General features: G+C 34.1%; 2 protein-coding genes across 2 annotated transcripts; both read right to left on the bottom strand.

Annotated features, from left to right (window-relative positions):
* Window positions 1-4,807: 4,807 nt before the first annotated feature.
* On the bottom strand, window positions 4,808-7,334 carry LOC116122707 (replication protein A 32 kDa subunit A-like). Its single transcript, XM_031408525.1, has 6 exons — window positions 7,168-7,334; window positions 5,793-5,871; window positions 5,558-5,659; window positions 5,398-5,477; window positions 4,975-5,043; window positions 4,808-4,889 (listed from the first exon to the last, which is right to left on the bottom strand). The coding sequence occupies exons 1-6, from the start codon at window positions 7,332-7,334 to the stop codon at window positions 4,808-4,810; spliced, it is 579 nt and encodes a 192-aa protein (XP_031264385.1).
* A 5,525-nt stretch (window positions 7,335-12,859) lies between these two features.
* LOC116122708 (replication protein A 32 kDa subunit A-like) lies at window positions 12,860-16,411 on the bottom strand. The gene is made up of 10 exons (XM_031408526.1): window positions 16,310-16,411; window positions 15,948-16,058; window positions 15,714-15,811; window positions 15,446-15,487; window positions 15,229-15,306; window positions 13,833-13,911; window positions 13,597-13,698; window positions 13,438-13,517; window positions 13,027-13,095; window positions 12,860-12,941 (listed from the first exon to the last, which is right to left on the bottom strand). The coding sequence occupies exons 1-10, from the start codon at window positions 16,409-16,411 to the stop codon at window positions 12,860-12,862; spliced, it is 843 nt and encodes a 280-aa protein (XP_031264386.1).

A 16,411-nucleotide genomic window follows, 5' to 3' on the forward strand; every position in this document is an offset into this window, starting at 1 on the left:
TGTGATTTACTTCTTCAAGTCTCCCTTGAAGTTTTTCAGAAGTGATTCTCACGGAGAAATGAAATGGTTATATATGAACGAATGAATTCTACAGACAGTGAGACACCGACCTGCATGGACCACATCTGACTCATTAAACAAAGAAATCGCCATCTAAATTTTTAAAAACAAAACGTGTTTCATCTTTTACTTTTATTTCTTCTTCAACTTGCTGCATGCAGATCCAGTTGTTCTACTGTCAGCTCACGGACATAGAACCCCCTGTCAATTTTCCGCCATTAACTTGATTAATTAACTACTTAATTCCTTGATTTTAACGTTTTTAATACTTAATTACATAGTCTCACGTGGTTGATATCATTGATACAAGAATAATCTTTATTCTTTCCGGGGGGTGTCGATTACAATTGAAATTAAGATGATACTGTACAATCAAACTCATGGATCATGTGCTAGCTAACTTTCTCATTTCTTCTTCCGAATCTAAGCTACCTTCTTCGCCAAAAAGCTGCGGAAATTTGAAAGTTTGTTACCTACCAGAAAAATATTCATGAGAGAGGATGAATTTAAGACACAAAATTAAGAAATCTGCAAACTAGTTTTGTCATACTGTAAAGATTGAAGAAAAGTTTATGCAGTTGAAAGTTGAAAGTTAGTTAATCATTTTATCATTTCTGATATTTCCAACGATTAAGGTAAATGAATATGGTGTTAATGGAAAAGAACAGAAGTAAAGACAGAAACAAAAGTTTTGCTTTTATCAGTGGATTTTTACAGTAGAGAAATGACAAAAGTATAATATAAAAAAAATGTAGAAACAGCTCCAATAAAATAAGATGATCAATTAATCACATGATTATATGTTAATAATTCAAAGTTTAATTAATTAGTGAATTCTTAATTAGCATAAAAGAAGAAATATTATGATATACGGATTACAGAATAAGCTCTCTGTATATATAAATATCCATTACAAACTTTTCAGCTAACATGTTTTCCTTATAATTTCCATATTTGAATCTTACACCACCCATCCTGCACGTGATTCCCCATTCAGATCCTTAATTGTCAGTTAATTGTTGTCTTTAGATGAGTTTATATATTTTAAGATAGCTTATTTTCTCTTACCTCCCCTCAAGTTTAAGGATTATCAACAAGACCCCATAAATATTAATTTACCTCCTCTAACCATGATAACTTTTGACCGATGGATTTCCTGGTTAAAAGAAGATATGTGATGATTTTTTTTTCTTAAATATAAGAGGTTATTGATGATTTCTCATGGGAGATGGAGATAGTAAATCATTTAAGGTCATTGGATTAAGACTTAATAAAGATAGTCACAGCTTCTTATAGCAAATAAGGGTAATATTATATGTCGGGATTATGATTAAGATTGGATTATGAACCAATATTTATTAAATAAATAAATATTGTAATTATATTTTGGTTATGTGTAGGCTATGACCAAAATTGTTCTCAAGAGAAGGTTACATAATTGATAGAGCTTAAAGGTTAAACTGTGTTATCCAGCTTTTTACTATTTGAAGATTTGAAGAATATCCACTTTTTATGCATTCTTGGCCGACAAACCACTCCAATCATGCGTCAGCATTTATACATTCTTTATAAAGAGTTACGGCCCACGGGTCAGGAGAGAGCCCGGCAATGAAATTCCATATGGGCCCCTTTACAATCAATAATTGTGCTGATGCTCGAGGGTGGGTCCTGGAGTATTGATTGATGCAAATGATAGAGTCAACGACATTTTCCCACCCGCAGGTTTGGTGAATTTAGTGCCACCCGAGGTTTCATAAATTACAATTCACCCTCTTAAATTAACACCATTACCTTTTTTTCAAAATAACTCTTATATCTCAAATCTCTCTTAAATAACTCCCAAAAGATTCCTACCAAGCCAAGAATCCGACCTATTTTCAATACCATTGGACCTTTCTAACACCACCATTAGTATCCCTTTATCCTCCTCACCAAAACCCTCACTGTTTCACCCAATTACACCTCAACGGGATGCTAGAATTTGACTAAAAAAGTGCAACAAAATGCAAAAACCTAAAGGAGAGGCGATGGCAATCGACAATCAATTGTGATTAGCGATATTGGGGGTTTTGATGGGGAGAAGCTGGTGACGCTATTGATGGTTTTGGGGATGGTTTCCAGTGTCAAGACCTAACGAAATTTGGGTAAAACACCAACTGAAATTAAGCGTGACAGTCAACAATTGAGGGGTTCAATCAAGCGGGAAGATCAGAGGTTTTGATGTGAGGGTTGAGGGGATTATAATGGTGGTGTCGAAAGAGGTCGACTACGCCAAAAACAGGCTAAAATGGTCTGAAATCGCTAATAGGGTGAATTTGAAATGTCAAGGATTATTTTAAAATTTTTTGATGAGATGAATTTGAGAAATAAAAGGTTAATTCGAAATAATCATCTTTAAAATAACTATTTTACTTTTTTAACTGTTGAATTAAACAATCATCTATTAATTTAAGGGTGAAAAGTGTAATTTATAAAACTAAGGGTAGACCCGTAGATTCGCCAAACCTTGGGGTAAAAGTCGTTTACTCAAAATTATATTATTAGAAGGCAGCACCACATGCATCCGACTACTAGCCCCCCAAATGGACGATCCAGCTTCGCTTCACTTTTGGGATACAGCCTATGTCATTGTGATTTTATTTAGCGGGAACTCTTGCGGCTGAGGCCGTACTAGAGATTTAAGTCATTAAACAATCACCGTACAATAATTGGTTAGATATAAACAAATAAATGGTCTCAAAACACGAGCCCTTTTGATATTTGGGGTCCATAGTTGTTTAAGGGCGAAAAAAAATTCCTGGCTATCCATAAAGTTTGGAACATCAACCTCGGAGAAAAGATCAGGAATTTGCTGGCAGGATACCAATCAGAGGTTTTCTAACCAATGGCGTTAACTCAGCTTTGACAACTGTAACAACAAAGCTTGTTTTCAAGAGATATTATCCTATTTTTTTTAATTACTTTCTCAATTCTATTCCCAATCCTATTCTTCAAATAATGTTTGGTACATTATTCTAAAAATATTACTCTATTTTTTTAATTATTTTTAAACCCCATAAAGTTATTAATTTCATCAAATACATCCTGAAAAAAGTTTAAAAATTATCAAAAACACCCCCACGACCCATACTTGCCAGATTCTGACAACCATCGTCAGTGGTAGCCGGAATCTGTACAAAGGTCTACCTGCCGACCATTAATAGCCGGAATTTCACCGATCTGACCTTTTCCGGTCAAATCCACCACGGATCTGGCCATCGTTGACCGAAAACCACAGCCATATCTTTGGCCGTCGCTAACAGCCAAAGATGGCCGTCGTTTTGGCCTTTTTCGGCCGTCGATGGCTATAGCATGCCATAGATCTGGCCTTTTCCAGTCAAATCCATGGTAGATCTAGCCGGAAAAAGCTATAACGACGCGTTACGACATAGACCGACCGGTCTGTGTCGTAACGCGATTTTTCGGCCAGATTCCGACAGTGGTGGCTGGAATCTGACACTGCAGGTGGTGGAGGTATTTTTATCATTTTACATATTAGGATATTTATTAAATTAACAAACTTAGGGGTTTTTTTATAAATTTTAAAATTTTACCTCGTAATACTCCCATATTCAATTATCCAATACTATCCCCAAAATCCTATCCAAAATAATAAACCAACCGCACCCATTAGTGTTTTCTGTTAATATCTGACTAAAAAAAGCAAAAATACCCTCAAATAGTTTATTTCTTAATTAGTTTATTATAAATTAAAATTTAATTAAATCAAAATCTTTATTCGATTATTTATTAATACAAGTATAAAGATATTTTATTTTTTTTGTTTATTTAATTAATTAGGAATATTAATTTTTATATTAATTAAGAAAAATAGAAAACATGATAAATTTAATAAATTATTAAATAATAGTGATGAGATTATTTTTTTTGTTTATTTAATTAATTAGGAATATTGATTTTTTATATTAATTAAAAAAATGAAAAACATGATAAATTTAATAGATTATTTAATAATAGTAATGAGATATTGATGACATTATAAATAAATATTACAATCATTTAACTTTAAATAATTTCATAACATTACTCTTAACGTTTTTAAGTGAAATTAACAACTTGTTCATTTTTTACTTTTTAGCTAATTAAAAATTTTTAAAGTCAAATTTTTAAAGATACTTTTATCTTTTTGATAAAATATTAACAGAAAATATAAAAATACCTAACAAAGAAAAGAAAAGTGTTATTTTAAAACTTGAAGGATAGAAAAATGTCATTTCGTCAAACCTTGGCTCGGAACATGTCATTCTCCCCAAAAGAAACATAATGGAATTATATGAGATTGTGCGAGACTGGAGTGATACTCTTGTATTTCCAATCCATCCAAAATTTAAAGAAATGCAGAGAACCCATTAAAGACTAGACAGTTTGACTGAAAGATTGCCAGCAATCCACATGCTAAATCACGTTTTGTTCCCCAAAAATTTACATAAACTACCAAATACATGGCACTGTCTCCCGATATTCCTAGTTTCATAGCACTTTTCTTTCAAATGACAACCTAAGTAACGTTACCATATAAAATTTCAAGTTAACCAAGTTCAATCCCTCTTACTTGGATTTTGTCTCTAAGTTTAACCATCTAAACAGAAACCCATACGAACAGACTTCAAAAGAAATAAAAATAAAGAAATATAAGGCGATCTTACATGCTTCACCAAACTCCAGCCAAGTTGCACCATTAAAACTGTTAACCACGTGCAAACTTGTAGTGAAATTCATCAATGGTAGAATAGATCAAACCTTCATTTTCAAGAGATACAATTGAATCCCTGGTGCACAATAGAATAAATTGAATTAATTAATTAATCACTCAAGATGGAAGCTAGAAAGAGAGGCATGAGTGAAAAAGATTACATGATCTTCTTCTCAGGTATTTTCAAATGCTGGGAAAGTTCAGCTATGTGCACTCCCCGTTCCCGTTCACTGCAAACAATAACCAATCCCTAAATCTTTAATAAAGTGGAGGGAAATATGCACCAAGTGTATTAGTTAAGACAATCAGATGAACTTCTACATATATCAATTGTTTCTAAATCCCCAAAGCTTCAACAGTAACAACAAAAGCTCAGTAAAATCAAACACTAATAAACTGGATAGGAGGTGGAAATTAACTTGAAGAAATTATACCGAACAACGTGAAAAACAGTTCTCAAAGGAAAAAAAAAAAAAAAAAGATTTTCATACATAACTTGGCAATTTTCTGAAGTAAGCAATGGAAGGGAAGGGAAGGGAAGGGAAATAAGCTCTATCGTAAGACAATTTTGGTGTGTGACAAACCTGCTTGAAGGTTGCTGCAGATAGTCCAGAATCAATTGATCACAGTCCTTGAGTCCATCAATGCCAAATTGCGAAGAGAGCTGGGTAAAGGAAATTAAAATATTACGGAAAACATAGTGTTGCGTATGAAAAGTGAACTTTCTATGGTTGGATTACATACATTATTCGAGGGGGCTGTCTGATAGCCTTTTGTCCCGGTTCGGACAGGAGTGTGCAGTGATGAATCCACCATCTGAGGCTGATTAATTGATAAACCTTGCTGCTTCAATCAGCATAAATACACGATCAATCCATAAAAGAAAAATGCCACAGACACGTATAATACATAATCATCCAAACTGATAGATGCAAATATCACGTTGAGCAAAAAGTTTATTTGTTCTACTCATGAATACCTGTGATTTGGACTTCTGCGATTGGAAATATATGCAATCAATAAAGTGAAAAGTAACCTCATCAAAGCTTGTAACAGGCCTGAAAAGAAAAAAAGGAAAATCTACAGTGTACAAGACCACCAACTGCTATTGATAAACAAAACTTTCACACAGAGGTCCAGCGAGTTCATGTTTCACCCAATTACACCTCAACGGGATGCAGAATTTGACAAAAAAAGTGCAACAAAATGCAAAAACCTAAAGGAGAGGCGATGGCAATCGACAATAATTGTGATTAGCGATATTGGGGGTTTTGAGGGGAGAAGCTGGTGACGATTATGGTTTTGGGATGGTTTCCAGTGTCAAGACCTAACGAAATTTGGGTAAAACACCAACTGAAATTAAGCGTGACGTCACAATTGAGGGTTCAATCAAGCGGGAAGATCAGAGGTTTTGATGTGAGGGTGAGGGATTATAATTGGTGGTGTCGAAAGAGGTCACTACGCCAAAACAGGTAAAATGGTCTGAAATCGCTAATAGGGTGAATTTGAAATGTCAAGGATTATTTAAAATTTTTGATGAGATGATTTGAGAAATAAAAGTTATTCGAAATAATCATCTTTAAATACTATTTTACTTTTTTAACTGTTGAATTAAACAATCATCTATTAATTTAAGGGTGAAAAGTGTAATTATAAAACTAAGGGTAGACCCGTAGATTCGCCAAACCTTGGGGAAAAGTCGTTTACTCAAAATTATATTATTAGAAGGCAGCACCACATGATCCGACTACTAGCCCCCCAAATGGACGATCCAGCTTCGCTCTCACTTTGGGATACAGCCTATGTCATTGTGATTTTATTTAGCGGGAACTCTTGCGGCTGAGGCCGTACTAGAGATTTAAGTCATTAAACAATCACCGTACAATAATTGGTTAGATATAACAAATAAATGGTCTCAAAACACGAGCCCTTTTGATATTTGGGGTCCATAGTTGTTTAAGGGCGAAAAAAAATCCTGGCTATCCATAAAGTTTGGAACATCAACCTCGGAGAAAGATCAGGAATTTGCTGGCAGGATACCAATCAGAGGTTTTCTAACCAATGGCGTTAACTCAGCTTTGACAACTGTAACAACAAGCTTGTTTTCAAGAGATTATCCTATTTTTTTTAATTACTTTCTCAATTCTATTCCCAATCCTATTCTTCAAATAATGTTTGGTACATTATCTAAAAATATTACTCATTTTTTTAATTATTTTAAACCCCAAAGTTATTAATTTCACAATACATCCTGAAAAAAGTTTAAAAATTATCAAAAACACCCCCACGAACCCATACTTGCCAGATTCTGACAACCATCGTCAGTGGTAGCCGGAATCTGTACAAAGGTCTACCTGCCGACCATAATAGTAGGAATTTCACCGATCTGACCTTTTCCGGTCAAATCCCCACGGATCTGGCCATCGTTGACCGAAAACCACAGCATATCTTTGGCGTCGCTAACAGCCAAAGATGGCCGTCGTTTTGGCCTTTTTCGGCCGTCGATGGCTATAGCCTGCATAGTACTGGCCTTTTCCAGTCAAATCCATGGTAGAGTCTAGCCGGAAACTGCCTGCGATCAGAGACCACCTAAAAAACAAACATGGAACTAGAAATCAATTGATTTACCGAATCAAACAAACCACCAAAATGAGAATAACTATATGAATTACGTACATACCTGTTGCCTAAGAGTTTATGCAGCCGGATGATGAGCTCTTCCTCATCGTCTGAAATGTTCCCTCGTTTTATATCTGGTCTCAGATAGTTCATCCAACGCAGCCTGCAACTCTTTCCACATCTCTTCAGGCCTACATCATCAGCACATATGTAATCAATCACTCGATCAGTTATAACTATTCCATTATAATTAAATGCGTTGGTTTGGTTTGTAGTTGACTCAAGCAAAGAAATGATGAGCAAATATTAATATAATTTCACCAGAGAGAAAAATGAAGTACCTGTTCTTTTAGCAACATTGCTCCATTTGCCTTCGCCATGGTCCTTGATATAATCTTTTAAAATTTTGTCTTCGGCAGCAGTCCAAGATCCTTTATTCATTCCATCTTTGGAAGAGCCCGGACTTCTAACCATTGTGATTTACTTCTTCAAGTCTCCCTTGAAGTTTTTCAGAAGTGATTCTCACGGAGAAATGAAATGGTTATATATGAACGAATGAATTCTACAGACAGTGAGACACCGACCTGCATGGACCACATCTGACTCATTAAACAAAGAAATCGCCATCTAAATTTTGAAAAACAAAACGTGTTTCATCTTTTACTTTTATTTCTTCTTCAACTTGCTGCATGCAGATCCAGTTGTTCTACTGTCAGCTCACGGACATAGGACCCCCTGTCAATTTTCCGCCACTAACTTGATTAATTAGCTATTTAATTCCTCGATTTTTACGTTTTTAACACTTAATTACATAGTCTCACGTTGTTGATATCATTGATACAAGAATAATCTTTATTCTTTCCGAGGGGTGTCGATTACAATTGAAATTAAGACGATACTGTACAATCAAACTCATGGATCATGTGCTAGCTAACTTTCTCATTTCTTCTTCCGAATCTAAGCTACCTTCTTCGCCAAAAAGCTGCGGAAATTTGAAAGTTTGTTACCTACCAGAAAAATATTCATGAGAGAGGATGAATTTAAGACACAAAATTAAGAAATCTGCAAACTAGTTTTGTCATACTGTAAAGATTGAAGAAAAGTTTATGCAGTTGAAAGTTGAAAGTTAGTTAATCATTTTATCATTTCTGATATTTCCAACGATTAAGGTAAATGAATATGGTGTTAATGGAAAAGAACAGAAGTAAAGACAGAAACAAAAGTTTTGCTTTTATCAGTGGATTTTTACAGTAGAGAAATGACAAAAGTAAAATATAAAAAAAATGTAGAAACAGCTCCAATAAAATAAGATGATCAATTAATCACATGATTATATATTAATAATTCAAAGTTTAATTAATTAGTGAATTCTTAATTAGCATAAAAGAAGAAAGATTATGATATACGGATTACGGAATAAGCTCTCTGTATAAATAAATATCCATTACAAACTTTTCAGCTAACATGTTTTCCTTATAATTTCCATATTTGAATCTTACACCACCCATCCTGCACGTGATTTCCCCATTCAGATCCTTAATCGTCGATTAATTGTTGTCTTTGGATGAGTTTATATATTTTAAGATAGCTTATTATCTCTTAACTCCCCTCAAGTTTAAGGATTATTAACAAGACCATATAAATATTAGATTTACCTCCTTTAACCATGATAGCTTTGACCGATGGATTTCATGGTTAAAAGAAGATAAGTGATGATTTTTTTTTTTTTTCTAAATATAAGAGGTTATTGATGATTTCTTTAAGGTCACAGGATTGAGACTTAATAAAGATTGTCATAGCTTCTTATAGTAAATAAGGACAATATTATATATCAGGATTATGAGAAAGAGTTTATGAGATTAGATTATAAACCAATATTTATTAAATAAATAAATATTGTAATTATATTTTGGTTATGTGTAGACTATAACCAAAATTGTTCTCAAGAGAACGTTAAATAATTGATAGAGCTTAAAGGTTAAACTGTGTTCTCCAGCTTTTTACTATTTGAAGATTTGAAGAGTATTCACATTTTATGCATTCTTGGCCGACAAACCACAACCATCCAATCATGCATCAGCATTTATACATTCTTTATAAAGAGTTACAGGGGAGGAGAAAGCCCACCAATGCAATTCCATATGGGTCCCTTTTCAATCAATAATTGTGCTGATGCTCGAGGGTGGGTCCTGGCGTATTGATTGATATAAATGATAAGAGTAAACGACATTTTCCCACCCGAGGTTTGGTGAATTTTAGTGCCACGCGAGGTTTGGTGAATTTAACACCGTTACTTATCTTTCAAAATAACTCTTATATCTTAAATCTCTCTCAAATAACCCCCAAAAGATTTCTACCAAGCCAAGAATCCTACTTGTTTCTAATACCATTGGACCTTTCTGACACCACCATTAGTATCCCCTTATCCTTCTCACCAAAACCCTCATTTTTTCACCCAATTACACCTCAATCGGGTGCCAAAATTTGACTAAAAAAATACGACAAAATGCAAAAACCTAAAGGAGAGACGATGACAATCGACAAGTAATTGTGATTAGCGATATTGGGGGTTTTGATGGGGAGAAGCTAGTGATACTATTGGTGGTTTTAGGGATGGTTTCCAGTGTCAAGACCTAACGAAATTTGGGTAAAACACCAACTGAAATTAAGCGTGACGGTCGACAATTAAGGGGTTCAATCAAGCGGGGAGACCAGAGGTTTTGATGTGAGGGTTAAGGGGATTATAATGGTGGTGTCAAAAAAGGTCTACTATGCCAAAAACAGATCAAAATGGCTTGAAATCGCCAATAAGATGAATTTGAAAAGTTAAGGATTATTTTAAAATTTTCTGATGAGATGAATTTGAGAAATAAAATGTTATTTCGAAATTATCATCTTTGAAATGACTATTTTACTTTTTTTATCTGCTTAATTAAACAATCATCTACTAATTTAAGGGTGAAAAGCTGTCATTTATGAAACCAAGGTAGAACCTGTAGATTCGCCAAACCTCGGGGGAAAAGTCGTTTACTCAAAGGCTATGTTTGGCTTAGTATTTTTATCTATATTCTGGATCCTATTCTCCAAATAATGTTTGGCACATTATTCCAAAAATATTACCCTATTTTTTAATTACTTTTAGACCCCATAAGGTTATTAATTTCACTAAATACCCCTTGAAAAAAAGTTTAAAACTTAACAAAAACACCCCCATCAACCCAACTTGTCAGATTCCAGCAACCACCGTCGGTGATAGCCGGAATCTGTACAACGGCCTAACTTTCGACCAAAAATGGCCTGAAGTTCACCAATGTGGCCTTTTCAGGTGGATCTGGCCGGAAAATGCCAGATCTGGCCTTCAGCGACGGCCAAAGAAATGGTTGTCGTTGACCGAAAATGACGGCCACATCTTTGGCCATCGCGTCGTTTGGCCTTTTCTGGCCGTCGACGTCCATAACAGACCGTAGATCTGGGCTTTTCCGACTAAATCCACCATGGATCTGGCCAGAAAAGGCCATAACGACGTGTTACAGTACAGATCCAACCGGTCTGTGCCGTAACAAAATTTTTAGGCCAGATTCCGATGGTAGTGGCCGGAATCTAGCACTGTAGGTGGTGGAAGTGTTTTTGTCATTTTATCTGTTAGGGTCTTTAATTAAATTAATAAACCTAAGAGTTTTTTTACAAATTTTTAAAATTTACCTCGTAATACTCTCTTATCCAATAACCCAATACTATCCTCAAAATCATATCCAAAATACTAAACCAAACACACCCAAAATGATATTATTAGAAGGCAGCAGCACATGCATCTGACTACTAGTCCCCCAAACGGACGATCCAGCTTCGCTTCAATTTTGGGATACAGCCTATGTCATTATGATTTTATTTAGTGGGAACTTTGCGGCTGAGGCCGTACAAGAGATTTCAGCCATTAAATAATCATCGTACAATAATTAGTAAGCTATAAATGGTCTCAAAACACGAGCCCTTTTGATATTTGGGGTCCATAGGTGTTCAAGGCCGAAAAAACAATGCGTGGCCATCCATAAAGATTGGAGAAAAGATCTGGAATTTGATGGCAGGATACCAATCAGAGGTTTTCTAACCAATGGCGTTAACTCAGCTTTGACAACTGTTCCTATCAAACGCCTAAACTGATAGCGATGAAGCCAAAATAAAACATTGTACTCAAATACTAAAGCTGAAGAGTATTCACATTGGCCAGCTAGAGATAGATGCCAAACTATATCATCTAGATTAAATTTTGCAAGATTATTGTTGCAAGAACGAATAATTAAGGTAAATAACTACTTTGAAAAAGAAGTTTTTTTTCTAAATTATTGTTCACCAAAAAAAGAAAGGGAGAACAACTTTTTCACACCCAAGGTTTAACAAAATGACACTTTCCCACCCGTCAAGTTTTAAAATGACACTTTCTTGTCCTTCGTCAAGTTTTATTAGTGTTTTCTATTAATATTTGATTAAAAAAACAAAAATACCCTTAAATAATTTATTTTTTAATTTATTTATTATAAATTAAAATTTAATTAAATCAAAATCTTTACTCGATTATTTATTAATACAAATATAAAAATACTTTTTTTTGTTTATTTAATTAATTAAGAATATTGATTTTTTATATTAATTAAAAAAAATAAAAAACATTATAAATTTAATAGATTATTGAATAATAGTAATGAGATATTGATGACATTATAAATAAATATTACGATCATTTAACTTTAAATAATTTCATAACATTACTCCTAACTTTTAAGTAAAATTAACAACTTTTTCTTTTTTTACTTTTTAGCTAATTAAAAATTTATAAAATCAAATTTTTAAAGATACTTTCGTCTTTTTAATAAAATATTAACAAAAAACATAACAGAACTTAACAAAAGATTAAAAAGTGTCTTGAAGGTGGAAAATATCATTTTTAAACTTGCAAGGGTGGGAAAGTGTCATTTAACATGTCGTTCTCCCCCAAAGAAACATAATGGAATTATATGAGATTGTGCGAGACTGGAGTAATACTCTTGTATTTCCAATCCATCCAAAATTTAAAGAAATGCAGAGAACCCATTAAAGACTAGACAGTTTTGACTGAAAGATTGCCAGCAATCCACATGCTAAATCACGTTTTGTTCCCCAAAAATTTACATAAACTACCAAATACATGGCACTGTCTCCCGATATTCCTAGTTTCATAGCACTGTTCTTTCAAATGACAACCCAAGTAACATTACCATATAAAATTTCAAGTTAAACAAGTTCAATCCCTCGCACTTGGATTTTGTCTCTAAGTTTAACCATCTAAACAGAAACCCATATGAACAGACTTCAAAAGAAATAAAAATAAAGAAATATAAGGCGATCTTACATGCTTCACCAAACTCCAGCCAAGTTGCAAAATTAAGACTGTTAACCACGTGCAAACTTGTAGTGAAATTCATCAATAGTAGAATAGATCAAACCTTCATTTTCAAGAGATACAATTGAATCCCTGGTGCACAATAGAATAAATTAAATTAATTAATTAATCACTCAAGATGGAAGCTAGAAAGAGAGGCATGAGTGAAAAAGATTACATGATCTTCTTCTCAGGTATTTTCAAATGCTGGGAAAGTTCAGCTATGTGCACTCCCCGTTCCCGTTCACTGCAAACAATAACCAATCCCTAAAGCTTTAATAAAGTGGAGGGAAATATGCACCAAGTGTATTAGTTAAGACAATCAGATGAACTTCTACATATATCAATTGTTTCTAAATCCCCAAAGCTTTAACAGTAACAACAAAAGCTCAGTAAGACCAAACACTAATAACCTGGATAGGAGGTGGAAATTAACTTGAAGAAATTATACCGAACAAAGTGAAAAACAGTTCTCAAAGTAAAAAAGAAAGATTTTCATACATAACTTGGCAATTTTCTGAAGCAAGCAATGGAAGGGAAGGGAAGGGAAATAAGCTCTATCGTAAGACAATTTTGGTGTATGACAAACCTGCTTGAAGGTTGCTGCAGATAGTCCAGAATCAATTGATCACAGTCCTTGAGTCCATCAATGCCAAATTGCGAAGAGAGCTGGGTAAAGGAAATTAGAATATTACGGAAACATAGTGTTGCGTATGAAAAGTGAACTTTCTATGGTTGGATTACATACATTATTCGAGGGGGCTGTCTGATAGCCTTTTGTCCCGGTTCGGACAGGAGTGTGCAGTGATGAATCCACCATCTGAGGCTGATTAATTGATAAACCTTGCTGCTTCAATCAGCATAAATACACGATCAATCCATAAAAAGAAAAATGCCACAGACACATATAATACATACTCATCCAAACTGATACATGCAAATATCACGTTGAGCAAAAAGTTTATTTGTTCTACTCATGAATACCTGTGATTTGGATTTCTGCGATTGGAAATATATGCAATCAATAAAGTGAAAAGTAACCTCATCAAAGCTTGTAACAGGCCTGAAAAGAAAAAAAGGAAAATCTACAGTGTATAAGACCACCAACTGCTATTGATAAACAAAACTTTCACACAGAGGTCCAGCGAGTGTAGCATAGGAAGCCAAACATTTCTTAAAAATTAAACACTTCCAGAACCACTATGTCAATTTGTCTATCCATATTGGTCCATAAATTACAGAAACTAACATTTGACATATAAGAGTAGTTCAGCAGGTAAAAGAAAAGCAGTATGGCAGCTACAATGTCAAATATAGGCTCACCAGAAATTAAAAGAACTTTAGCTTTTTCTATCCTAGAATAAAGTGAATTCATTTTTTCTAATAGTAAAACTATTGTCAGTGATCTATTACCTGCAAAACCATAATTTTGAATTCAACCAAAAAAAAAAAAAATTGCCCTGACTTCCTCAGAAGAAGATGCCTCCAAGCATCAAGTATCATTCAGTTTTTACACATTTTATAAATCTGTTAAGGTATCAGTTAGCAAATTAAGCCAATCAATACTTTTCTTGCAACATAACCACAGCAGAGCATCATCTGTTATACAAGTGATTCCTGATTTCAGAGCATGAATGTCATTTCATATAAACAAGAAGAGATACAAGGATTGAGGAAGAAAAAAAAAGATCAATACGCACGTGGTCCTAAATTCAAGTAACTGCCACAAAAAAAAAAAAAGAGAAGCTCTCTTAAGCTGTACCACACAATCTCATACAGCTATAAGGTTTGATATGTTCAACACTTCCCCAAAACAATCATCGGTACGTGGCTCCTGCAAATGCTATAACCAACTTTATTGGAGTGCAACAAGTAATTAAACAAGAGAAGTCATTGCTTTACTTTCTAAATAATTTACAAGCTATGGTAGTAGAACACAGGGAACATAGCAACCGAGCTGCTTCACAGTCACTCAATATTCATCTAGGCAAACAAATCATCATTTTGTTCTCCAAATCAAATATCCGATTACAACATCCTGAAATCCATAAAAATTGCTCTCTTATGCTAACTTTAGTCAGTATCAGAACCAAACCTAATGTCCAGACTAATTACAAGGACCAGATTGTTAATCACACAGTACAAAGACAACTTTCAAACTGGTTAGTAATCAGTAAAAGCCATCCCCAAATTTCCTTGTTTCACTGGAAACATACAAAATGTAAATTAAAGTAACAAAGCTAGTCAAAAGAGTTGATGAGGTATCTGAGGTAATAAAGAGCATATGTAATAGAAAAAATTTACAAACACATAAGTACTTGGTCAAGAAAGCAGTTCAATCACAATATATACAGAGAACCAAACTATTTCATGTCCGTACCTCACAGAGAAGGCAACTAACTGCTTTTTGCCTTGAAAGCTTTTTAAGTGCCCATTGAGACGAACATACATTCCATCTCTATTTCAAAGTTGAAAAAAATCAGAAGAGCATTTTGATGTTATGGCATATAATCATAGCATAAATCATTAATAAAAACTTGCAAAACTTGATAATATAAAAATAGAAACAGAGAAAAAAATTAAAGAAAAAGTCTCACTCCACAGCCTCCATTTCCTTTGTGTCGAAAACCTCACTTGCCCTATTAAAATAATTGAGCATAAATCAAAACAAAAAATCCGCATGATTTGAAGAGGAATTAAAAATTTCTGGAATATATATAGGCATTTTCACGTTGTGTTTTTTTCTCCTCTGTAAGCATCACTTACATTGACTTATACTCCAAGAAGAAAAAAAGCATTTCAGAAGTTCTAACTAAATAACAAAAGCATACATCAACTGCGTTTACATTGCAAAACATATATTACCATCTTTTGCATACAATTCGCCCAGTTCCATCATCTAGAGTGAAAGTGACATCAGAAGCCCTTTCTTCTTTGCTGAACACCATTCCAACCAACGTAACCTAGATCAGCTCGATTATTGAAAAAAAAAAATAATGATGAATCACACTATATATCTCTGATATTAAAAATAAATTCTCAAAAGTTTTATATATTCAGAATATGTAGAGTGTCGTGAGAGGATTAGAGGATTAGTACATTGGTGACCTCTGAACCGTTGACCACAAAATTTGATTTGTCATCACCCGACTGCGACGCTTCACTTATCAGCTTCACTGTCAATGGAACCAACCCTTGGGAATCACGACTCTGCAAAAGATCAAACAATAAAAGCTCCATAATCGGTCTATTTCGTTACAGTTTCTCAGCAATCAGATAGTAAAACAAAACCCAAAACATGTAAAGAGAGCCTTGACAAGATCTCTCCGTTGATTAACAAATTATCGAGCACTAAATAGTCAACAAACTATGATTAATTCAATGGTTGCGAATTTCATAAACCAAGCAACAAGTATAAGAAATAATAAACACAAACACGTAATTGAAGAGTAAAAACTTACTCTTGCTGGAGAAGGATTGGAATCCGCTGGCTGAGATTGAGACGGCATGAATCCGCCGCCGGAGAAGGCGGAAGTCGCGTCAAATTGGGTGCTTGAAAACAT

This window comes from Pistacia vera, unplaced genomic scaffold, assembly GCF_008641045.1.
Source record: "Pistacia vera cultivar Batoury unplaced genomic scaffold, PisVer_v2 Contig1362, whole genome shotgun sequence".
NCBI classification, from domain to species: Eukaryota; Viridiplantae; Streptophyta; class Magnoliopsida; order Sapindales; family Anacardiaceae; genus Pistacia; species Pistacia vera.

Excerpts from the sequence above, each read along its gene's own strand:
- LOC116122708 (XM_031408526.1), bottom strand. The coding sequence starts at position 16,411 with ATGTTTTCAAGCACCCAATTTGACGCGACTTCCGCCTTCTCCGGCGGC. Across the intron at positions 16,059-16,309 it reads CCAATCCTTCTCCAGCAAGA|AGTCGTGATTCCCAAGGGTT; the intron begins GTAAGTTTTTAC and ends GATCTTTTGCAG. Across the intron at positions 13,518-13,596 it reads AGACAGCCCCCTCGAATAAT|CTCTCTTCGCAATTTGGCAT; the intron begins GTATGTAATCCA and ends TCCTTTACCCAG.
- LOC116122707 (XM_031408525.1), bottom strand. The coding sequence starts at position 7,334 with ATGCAGGCTATAGCCATCGACGGCCGAAAAAGGCCAAAACGACGGCCA. Across the intron at positions 5,478-5,557 it reads AGACAGCCCCCTCGAATAAT|CTCTCTTCGCAATTTGGCAT; the intron begins GTATGTAATCCA and ends TCCTTTACCCAG. Across the intron at positions 5,044-5,397 it reads CTGCAGCAACCTTCAAGCAG|TGAACGGGAACGGGGAGTGC; the intron begins GTTTGTCACACA and ends TATTGTTTGCAG.